Here is a 10,493-nt window from a genome sequence, read left to right as displayed (position 1 = left end):
AGGAGGACGACCTCGAAGCAATGCCAACTGACATGTCAAGATCAACCTCATCCACAAGCTGAGGTCCAGAGTGAGGCACTGTCAAGGAGGACTTCGGTGCGCGAGAGCACACTGGTTGGCAATGTGATAATCCTTGTAACAACGCTAGCACTTGACCGGCTTTCGATAGTCGGCAGTGAAGTGCTTGCAGCTAAGGAAGTGGAAGCAATGCCCTGCCATCCACTTGAGGTAAGCTGCACGCTCGGCCTAGCTAACCACTGGACACGGCGGTGGCACAACACTGTCCCTGGCCACATCCACACATTCCTTACAACCCCGCACCTCAATCAATCCTCCATGATCTGTGAAAGTCGAAACACCTTCCCCGTACACGAGACCACGGTCTTGAACTACCACCGAGTTGAGGCGGGGCCTCGAAACAAAGGAGGTCGAAACAGTAACTCCTTCCCGTGACAGAAGTGGCCGCCCGCCACCAGCACCCGCACCAAGGTAGGACTCCACCGTGCGAGCCTGTGAAGACGCCAAACAACAGCCGCTCCTGACCTCTTCATCACCTCCATCCTGGTAGCACCGGCCCAGGTCTTTTGCAGCGCGAACCGTAGCTATAAGCTCCCGGATCTAGAGGCCCGACGGCTTTCCAGGGACTACCTCGTCCTCCACTTGAGCTCCAGGAGGGTCTCTTCGAAGAAAGTGACCTGGGGGAAGGGAAATCTAGCGGGGAGGGGGGGCTAACTTGGGTGGAAGGGGAGGGGTTGGGAGTGGTATTGCCAACGACAATGTTTAGTTGCAGTTGCGCTGCAAGTCCAGCAACCAGTGGGGATCGAGACGAGGTGGCATGGGCCAAGCGGTGGCAAGTAGTACACACATTAGCCTGGATTTATTTCAGGTTTTCTGGACACGTACCCGTCAACTAAGTGGTGACTGTTGTGTCGGCACAGTATCTCGAAGGTGCCCATAAGGATAGGGTGCGCATGCGTGTGTTCATATGACCGGGTGTTTGTACGTGTACGTGAGTATATGCGTTTGCACTGGGTTAAAAAAAACAAGCACGCACAGCTTCGAGTCTTCACACATGCGATCGTGGCGATTGATTCCGTGGTTTTCGGATCGTGCAGCGTTACGACAGGGGGCGGGCGAGCGGCTGTGCGGCAATCGGTGGCTCCTAATCCACTTTTAACGCCAGCGTGACTGACCAGAGAGCACACACGGTTTCCATTCCATGTTTTGTGCGGATCAAATCTGACCAGGCGCATCTGTTATAACCGAGTCAGCATTCTCGTTTATCCCTCCCTTATCCAACCGCATGCATGCATCTGCATATATATACACTCTAGCTGATCCATCTCTTTTATCCACTCACGGTCATATTTCAGTTCGCTACTCGACCAGAGAAGAGATAGAGATCGACATGGCAGGGGGGTTCGTCGCTGCAGACGGCAAGACTGGCCACCGGCAGTTCAAAGGAAAGATCACATGGTACGTTTGGATCTGTGGCATCATCGCTGCCACCTGCGGGCTGATGTTCGGCTACGACATTGGTATCTCAGGTATGTACGAGCTCGTCCCGTGATCTGATTTGGTGTGGAGAATGGCAAACATGGCGGCGCGTCGGATTGATGAAATTGATGACGCTGGTGCATGCATGAGCAGGCGGTGTGACGGCCATGGACGACTTCCTGGTGCGGTTCTTCCCGACGGTGTACGCGCGGAAGCACCGCGCCAAGGAGAACAACTACTGCAAGTTCGACGACCAGCGGCTGCAGCTCTTCACGTCGTCGCTCTACCTGGCCGCGCTCGTCACCAGCCTCGGGGCGTCCATGGCGTGCACGCGCTTCGGCCGCAAGCGCACCATGCAGGCCGCCTCCGTCTTCTTCCTCATCGGCGCCGGCCTGTGCGCGGGGGCCGTCAACATCGCCATGCTCATCATCGGCCGCATCTCCCTCGGCGTCGGCGTCGGCTTCGGCAACCAGGCGGCGCCGCTCTTCCTCTCCGAGATCGCGCCGGCGCACATCCGCGGGGCGCTCAACATCCTCTTCCAGCTCAACGTCACCATCGGGATCCTCGTCGCCAACATCGTCAACTACTACACGTCCAACATCCACCCGGTCGGCTGGAGATACTCGCTCGGCGGTGCGGCGGTCCCGGCGGCGATACTGTTCCTCGGGTCGCTCGTGATCACCGAGACGCCGACGAGCCTCGTGGAGCGCGGGCACCGCGTGGCCGGCCGCGCCATGCTGGAGAGGATCCGCGGCACCAAGGAGGTGGACGAAGAGTTCGACGAGATCAACTCCGCGTGCGAGACGGCGGCCGCGTTGTGCGCGGAGGAGAAGCCGTTCCGGCGGCTCAGGCGCCGGGAAAGCCGGCCGCCGCTGGTGATCGCGATCCTCATGCAGGTGTTCCAGCAGTTCACGGGCATCAACGCCATCATGTTCTACGCGCCGGTCTTGTTCCAGACCATGGGCTTCGAGAGCAACGCCTCCCTCCTCTCCGCCGTCGTGACCGGTGGCGTCAACGTCATCTCCACGCTGGTGTCCATCATCCTCGTCGACAAGATCGGCCGCCGCAAGCTACTCCTCGAGGCCTGCGTCCAAATGCTCATCGCCCAGGTCCGTCCACTAACTATAACTAATCAATCACCTGAAAATCCGACATCATTCGCATCTGAAATTATATAATGGATGATCCGTTGCACTGCCCTGCAGGTGACGGTGGGAGGGATCATGTGGGTGCAAGTGAAAGACAACAACAACCCTAGCCACTCGTGGGCGCTGGCCATCGTGGTGCTGATATGCGTCTACGTGTCGAGCTTCGCGTGGTCGTGGGGCCCCATGGGGTGGCTGATCCCGTCGGAGACGTTCCCGCTGGCGACGCGGACGGCGGGGTTCTCCTGCGCCGTGAGCGCCAACATGTTCTTCACCTTCGTCATCGCGCAGGCGTTCCTGTCCATGATGTGCACCATGCGGGCCTTCATCTTCTTCTTCTTCGCCATCTGCATCGTCCTCATGGGGCTCTTCGTCCTCACGCTGCTGCCGGAGACCAAGGGCGTGCCCATCGACGAAATGGTCGACAGGGTGTGGCGGCGGCACTGGTTCTGGAAGAGGTTCTTCGCCGACGCCGATGAGGCCAAGATTAATAACTGCTAGCCAGCTGATGATGACGATAATGCCCGGCTTTGCTACACACACGGAATAATACGGAGTTTTACGGGCCTGGACGCCCACCCCACCAGTTAAAATCAGGGGGGGCGGTTAAGTAGGAGGAGAAGTTTACTTTTGCCAATTAAAACACGAAAGGTCAGCGCGTCCGTAAAACTTGTGCGTGTGCGGCCCGTGTGTCTAGCATTTTTGCGATAATGCCTGTGTCTTGAAGTCGCACAAGCCTTGCTTCCAAGCAACATCACGAAAACTGAGCACCTTTCCTTATTTTATTTTGATTCGACGAGAAGTGATGAACACTGTGGGCTGTGGCATACTGACTAGAGCAGCTACATAGCAATTTAAGACGGAAATCCTAAAAATCTGACATCAGATTCTTAGGAATGGCAAATCAAAAGTTTTTCATGACAATTTGTGTTGCTGTGAGGATAGCAAATTCAGTTGGCGAACATGGTAATTTTCTAGCAAAAATTTAATTAAGACGGATTTTTCATGCTCGCCTATAAATTTTCCACCCTTGGCAAACATAATTTGCTATGAAAATAAGTTCGATTTGCCATGCCTAAAAATCTGACGTTTGTTGGATATTCAAATCCATTATAAATATCTCCTGTCACATGCACTGATGCACTGACAGTTCAGTTGATCATAGAGAGCCATGAGACATACAAATCTTCAGTAATCCATTTCAAATATCTCCTGTCTCATCTGAAGACATTTTCTACTCGATCTTATAGTTTCTCCAACGTCAAATATTGTTATTTGTATCCGGTAGACCCGGCCACACACGTACATTCAGTTACATCTCACAGCCAACTCAAAAAAAGAGTTAGGGTTACATCTCACTGCCAGCACGCACATGTGCATACGGTGCATGGATAATATAACATATAATAATGACATAATGAGTAATTCACGTTAATAGTATCATCACAAAGACATGCAAGGTCAACTAACACCCCAGGCGAGCGAACGCATGCATGCATGCATGCATGTGATCGATCTGTAGTCGTGGCCTGGTTTGTTGAACGTCAGACGTAGCGCAGGGCGCAGCTGGTGGCGCGGCCGGCGCCGCAGCAGGCTGCGTCGGAGGAATTGATCCCGGCGCCGGCGGTGCAGGTGCCCGATCCGGTGGCGCCGCGGTGCTGGCAGCTCTTGCGGGCGATGTCGCGCATGGAGCTGGCGAGGGACAGCTTGGGGTTGAGGCGGACGGTGGAGTTGAAGCGCTGGCAGAGCGCGGCCGTGGCGTCGACGGCGGCGGCCACGGCGAGGTCGGGGTCCCGCTGCTGGCGCTCCTTGACGGCCTCGGCGCACAGCCCGCACACCCACTTGCCGTGGAAGTGCGCCCGGACGCGGCCGATGTAGGTGGGCGTGCACTCCTCCGCGATCCCGCAGCAGTCGCACTGCACGCTCCGCGCCTCCCCCACCACCTCGCCCTGCACATCACATAAGCGTACGTGCGGTCGGTCAGATGTATATATCGCCATGTCATGATCGAACTCGCGCATAAAGAGAAGTGTGTTGTGCTACAGTACGAGCGGACGCGCGCATGCATGGCAAGGTTTTGCCCATGCATGCATGCATGGATCGGAACGCGCGGCCGGCTCCACCTGCCAGCAGTCCATGGAAGATCGAACGTGCACACACTAGCACAAGGATTGCATGCAATCGGCCACGGTGATCTACCGTACCCAGTTTGTCAGTAAATCTAGCTAGAGAGTACAGATTAATCAACACCCCGGTAAGTAACTAGGGCCAGGGTACGATGAGTGATAATTGATCATTACCTCTACGGGTCTAGCCAAGCGCCAAGGCATCGCGTTACGTCGCGGCGAAGGGAGTCGCTAGCAGAGCAGTACTCTCGAACCTTCCTTCCTTGTGAACTCAATCACCTCGGTGTATATGACCTTCTAACTAAGTGGTTAGCTATCGAGATCACTTGCGTGCGTCTGTGACTCTGTTCACATGCCAGTACATGGCTAGCTGTAGGCCGGCCCTATTTATAGGCACGGGGTGTACGCTAGACGGCCCCCGCGCACACAGTAACGACTCTAGCACCACTCGGCATAGGTCACAAGAAAAACGCCGCCATCGTTCGAGATCATGCATGGTTGGTTTTCCGGCGGACGCCAAAGGCCGGCCGAAGAGGGCGAACCGGCCGGCCGGCCGGCTAGCTGGGCCGACCCACCAAATGTCCAGGTAAAAGCAGCCCGCCATGAAAATATACATTCTACAGCTTATTCCTGCATTTACCCGAGGATATATGCATACATCCCGTGCATTTACCGGAAAGGAAAATACGGCCTAGATCTTCTTTTCAGCTGGCTAGCTGCTTAATGGGCAGGGCTGTCGAGGTCGCAACGCTGTTGCACTGTTGCAGCACTGTTTTCCGAATAAGGTGTGCAGTGAGTCTGTGAGTGCATTGCAGATTGGATTTGCAAAATGAAAAGGAGAAAAATGGGCAGAGTAGTTAGCTGCTGCACTGTTGCACGCATGCTCGGAGATAACTTTACTTCATTTTCTTATCATCGCTTACCACTGTTGACTGGACTGAGGACGAGGACACTCTAGCTAGCGGCGGCGCCTCCGTGTCGATCGCCTGTTCATTCATCTATCTATCCATGAGACGATCCACTCCGTGCAAGTAGTGGTGTGTTCAGCTAGCAGCTGCAAGGTTAGCTATTTTTCAGAGCAAGTGGTTGCAAGGCGACATCGAACATGCACGTTAGTCTGAATCTTTTTATCCCGGAATAGGAAGGTTGCCTGAATCTTTACTAATTTTTGTGATGTCAGGGCAGAGGTGTCAAGCTCGTCAGTCATGGGTCGATCTGTGTACGCCTCAGGGGCTGTCGAGGTCGCGCGCCTGTGAGCGGCTCACGGGATGCGCAGCGGCCGCGTGATGTATCGATCGATCGATCGACCTCGCCGTGACAGAGCTCCGTCGCCTAACCCGATCTCCGGCAAAGGCAGGATCACCGGCGCTTTCCCTCCTTTTCTCAGGCCCTCCCTTTTCGATCGAGCCGGTGATACGTACGTGCGAATACGATAGGAGGGCACAGGTAGTCATTCGTTCGTAGGGTACGTAGTTCTTTAGACGGAGCCCCTGCAGGTGTCAAACTACTCCCTCCGTCCCATATTAAGTGTTGCTCAAATAGATGAGACGGTTTGAACCGATTAGTGGTATCGATCAAGTTCAAGAGTGGTGCCATTTCATGTGATTTTTCTTCTGCATTCTGCACCGCCGTGCGTACGTACCACCAGCGTCAGTCCTCTGTATTCTACTCCCTCTGTTCCTAAATATAAGTCTTTTTAGAGATTTCAACAAATGACTATATACGAAGCAAAATGAGTGAATCTATACTTTAAAATATGTCTATATATATATATCTGTATGTTGTATTCCATTTAAAATGTCTAAAAATACTTATATTTAGGAACGGAGGGAGTAAATGACTATGCATCGAAGGGATGTGTGCATGGACACTGCAAGCATTTATGTAGTGCCATGCACCAACTGAGGTTTGCTGACTAGGTCCTGTACAGTGTGGAACGTAGGGACTTCACAAGAGTTGCGCCTCCGCTGTGATGTTCCCGGAAGCAACTGATAAATTCAATAATGATTCAGAGGGGTCAGAGATCAGATCATGCATGTTTGCCGAGCTAACTTTAATGTGTGCAATCTATATATATAGCATCTACCTAGGAGCCGAGGACCATTCTACAGTAGTTAGACATAGGAAGTCTCTCAGGTTCGGACGTGACAAGCGTGATCGCAGCTTAATTTTGTGGTCCATGTCTCCATGACTTCTTTACAGAAAAAAATGTACTCCCTCTGCCTCAAAATATAAGAGCGTCTTTTAGGGATAAAGGAGTAGTATACTTAGAAGTGTCAACAAAATAATTTAGTATGGGCTAGGTGCGATTCAACTTTGGCAACACTCCAATATATACAATTCCTAATTATTACCAGATTATCATCATTAGTCCAAATGTTATTTTCTGAGGATTAGGCTATCATTAGAGAATAGTTGCGAAGTGGAAAAGTCACATGCACAGATATACTTTTGGAAGCACATGGACATCCAAAAAGTTCAGAAAAAGGCAAAACCACTTCCAGAAAAGCTTACAATGTTTCGAGTGACAGCCCATGGTATCTTCGAGTTGTTGTCCTAAATGTTGCTATCTAGGTGGATCCGGGAGATATTTTAGATATTTTAGTCCCTGTAGTAATCGAGGCTAGATTGTGTTGAAACCGATAGTCAAGAACAAACGGAAATCAGGTAAAATTTAGAAAGACATGGGTCATGCACAAAATCTTTCCTTTAGGTTACCTTTTTTTTTTGCGGGTGAAAAGGGATTTCTCATTACTCAAGGTGGCCTCTCAGCGGAGGCCAGACGTACAACGGACTCAATCCCCGAGTGGAACCACACAGCGGTCCGGGGGATCCTTCGCCCGTAAGAGGCAAATTCATGACTACATTTATTTTCTGAACGACAACAAAGAGTAAATGAGATCTCCCTTCCAGCGGCAGCCGCTATATCTCTAATCTCCTGAATGAGGGTGCGGTACACCGAACGATCCTCCACATTTGCTGTGATCATTGCCACAGCCTCCGCGCAATCAAGCTCGACCGTGATAGGCAAACCGGTCCTATGCAGAGCCAACTCAAGGCCCTCCTTGCATGCCGCAAGCTCCGCTCCCAGGGCATTATCGCATGTGCGCAACTCTCTACATGCAGTATAGATGATTTCTCCTCGATCATCGCGCAAAATCATCCCTCCTCCTGCCGCTCCCGTCGCTGCAACAAAACTTTCGTCGGTATTCAGCTTAGTGCAGCCCGATGCTGGCGCGGTCCATGATCTCTCCTCCTTAGCCACCTTAGGAGGACGAGTGACAAACGGTGGCAAGGAGACCGTCATCTTCCCCTTGACCATATCAGCATTTGGGAATTGTTGGATACAGAGCAGCGAAGTAATATACCCATGCAAGAACCGTTGTGAGGCTTCAGCAGGGGGCGGCTTCTTGTCATGCGTGATCTCATTCCGGACGTGCCAGGTTCTCCACATGATCATAAGCACGATCATCCTCGTTGCCTCGTCAAGGGGGTCCAGCAGGGTGAAGAGCCATTCCGGACCAGTGTTCATGATGTCCTCCACCTTGGGGATACACCGATCCATGGCCATGGCGTGCCACAGCTCCTTTGCCAAGGGACACCTGCAAAAAGCGTGGAACATATCCTCCCGTTCCAGTCCACACAAGGGGCATAGATCAGAAACCTCAAGATGGCGAGAGAGCTTATTTGCCCAAGTAGCAAGCGAGTTCGTAACGATCCTCCAAGCAAACACGCGTACCTTAGGGGGAGCAGGGCACCCCCATATGATCTTCCAGAAGGCGCGATGACCATCCGGTGCCCTGCTCGTGGCGGTGGCCAGTGGACGCTCGCGCTCGTCCATGGCGAACCAGTAAGCGGATCGAACGGTGAAGATACCGTTCTTCTCCGGAGCCCATGCGATGATGTCGTCGGTAACGCGGGTCGAAGTACGTATGCTGGAGATCACCTCCACGTCTGCCGGGTGGAAGTAGCGATGGAGCAGGTCAAGATGCCATGCCCCGTCCTCGTGCAGGAGCTCGACCACTCGTCGTAGTCGGCAGGTACCCTGTTGGGTAATAAGTTGGCGTGAAGGCTCGCGGGGGATCCAACGATCTCGCCAAATCCGGATGTTTCGGCCATCCCCTACACGCCAAACGAGGCCCTTCTTGAGAAGCTTGAGGCCATATTGAATGGCCTGCCACGTAGGGGAGGCGTTGCCGGAGAAGACTGTATCCTCGAGGCGGCCCTCGGGGTAATACCTCGCCTTGAGCACCTGCGCACATAAGCTGTGAGGATTAATTAGTAAGCGCCACGCCTGCCGGGCAAGGAGGGCCTGGTTGAAGGCGCGAAAATCGCGGAAACCCAGCCCGCCCTGAGTTTTGTGCGCCAAGATCTTTGGCCATGCTAGCCAATGTGTCTTCCTCTTCCCTTCCGATGCACCCCACCAGCAGTTCCGGACCATACGGTTGAGGTCATCACATACAGACATTGGTAGCTTAAACACCCCCATTACATACGTTGGTATAGCCTGCGCAATGGCTTAGGTTACCTATATTTGTCGTGGTCATCCGTGGAACCTTTTCTTGCGCAAATGTAAAAGCATCGAGAAATGTTCACGAGATATACCATGCGATAGATACAAATAACATGAACATACATGACAACAATAAAAATGTGTCAGCGACATAACTCATGTTTTAACGTATGAAACGTAGCATGAACATATATAAAGGTGGGAAGGACCACCGGTGCCACTCCGCCACCCGCGGCATATACGGGAAGTTTCATCAAATTCAGAGACAAGGTCATGCACCAAACCTTTCCTTTGAGTGATGTATATTTGCTGCAGTCATCTGCGGAACCTTTTCTTGCACAAGTATAAAGCATAGAAAATGTTCACAAGATGTAACATGTGATAGATACAAATAACATGAACGTACATGACTACAATAAAGATGTCTCAACAATATAGCTCATATTTTACCGTACGGAACATATCATGAACATATATAAAGGTGGGCAGGACCACCAGTGCCACTCCGCCACCGGCGTATAGATGGGAGGTTTTGTCAAATTCAGATAGACAAAGGTCTTGTACCAAACCTTTTATTTGAGTGACGTATATTTGCTGCAGTCATCAGCGGAAACTTTTCTATGCGCAAATATTAAAGCATGAAGAAAATCGATGAGAAGTATCATGTGATGGATACAAATATACCATCACTACACATGACTTATATTTAAACGTACGGAACCACCAGTGCCACTCTGCCACCCACAGCATAGACGGGAAGTTTCATCAAATTCAGAGACAAGGGTCATGCACCAAACCTTTCATTTGAGTGACATATATTTGCTACAGTCATCCATGGAACCTTTTCTTGCGCAATTATAAAAGCATAGAAAATGCTCACGAGATGTACCATGTGATCAATACAAATAACATGAACGTGCATGGCTACAACAAGGATGTCTCAACAATATAACTCATATTTGGGGGAGGCGTTTTGGCTCCCGGGTGCATTTGCACCCGGATGAATAGTACCCCGAAAAAACAAATTAAATGTTTTCAAAAAATTCTGAAAAAATTTGTAGATGATCGTGTTGGTGTTGCAAACATGCTTGACAAAATTCGCGCGGAACGGAGCAGCGGTGTTTCGTCGGCGAAAAAAACAAATTTGGGGTGACATTTGGTCTTTGATTTGTTTTTGTTTTTTTTTGCGCAAGCCAAAATGATTGACATTTT

At 51.6% G+C, this 10,493-nt stretch overlaps 2 protein-coding genes across 2 annotated transcripts; one reads left to right on the top strand and one right to left on the bottom strand.

The window, feature by feature from the left end:
- Window positions 1–1,336: 1,336 nt before the first annotated feature.
- On the top strand, window positions 1,337–3,427 carry LOC123173108 (sugar transport protein 8). The gene is made up of 3 exons (XM_044589889.1): window positions 1,337–1,547; window positions 1,651–2,606; window positions 2,703–3,427. Exons 1-3 carry the CDS (start codon window positions 1,409–1,411, stop codon window positions 3,141–3,143), a joined length of 1,536 nt encoding a protein of 511 aa, XP_044445824.1. The 5' UTR covers window positions 1,337–1,408; the 3' UTR covers window positions 3,144–3,427.
- A 462-nt stretch (window positions 3,428–3,889) lies between these two features.
- On the bottom strand, window positions 3,890–4,642 carry LOC123160108 (uncharacterized). The gene has a single exon (XM_044577932.1). It carries the CDS (start codon window positions 4,640–4,642, stop codon window positions 4,187–4,189), a length of 456 nt encoding a protein of 151 aa, XP_044433867.1. The 3' UTR covers window positions 3,890–4,186.
- Between the last annotated feature and the right edge of the window lie 5,851 nt (window positions 4,643–10,493).

The sequence above is a fragment of the Triticum aestivum genome, chromosome 1D, assembly GCF_018294505.1.
Source record: "Triticum aestivum cultivar Chinese Spring chromosome 1D, IWGSC CS RefSeq v2.1, whole genome shotgun sequence".
Taxonomy (NCBI): Eukaryota; Viridiplantae; Streptophyta; class Magnoliopsida; order Poales; family Poaceae; genus Triticum; species Triticum aestivum.
This window is presented reverse-complemented; position numbering and strand designations above follow the sequence as displayed.

Bases quoted from the DNA above. Each gene is read 5' to 3' on its own strand.
- LOC123173108 (XM_044589889.1), top strand. From the start codon at position 1,409: ATGGCAGGGGGGTTCGTCGCTGCAGACGGCAAGACTGGCCACCGGCAG. The intron at 1,548-1,650 runs GTATGTACGAGC...ATGCATGAGCAG, and splicing joins CTACGACATTGGTATCTCAG to GCGGTGTGACGGCCATGGAC. The intron at 2,607-2,702 runs GTCCGTCCACTA...ACTGCCCTGCAG, and splicing joins TCCAAATGCTCATCGCCCAG to GTGACGGTGGGAGGGATCAT.
- LOC123160108 (XM_044577932.1), bottom strand. From the start codon at position 4,642: ATGGCGATATATACATCTGACCGACCGCACGTACGCTTATGTGATGTG.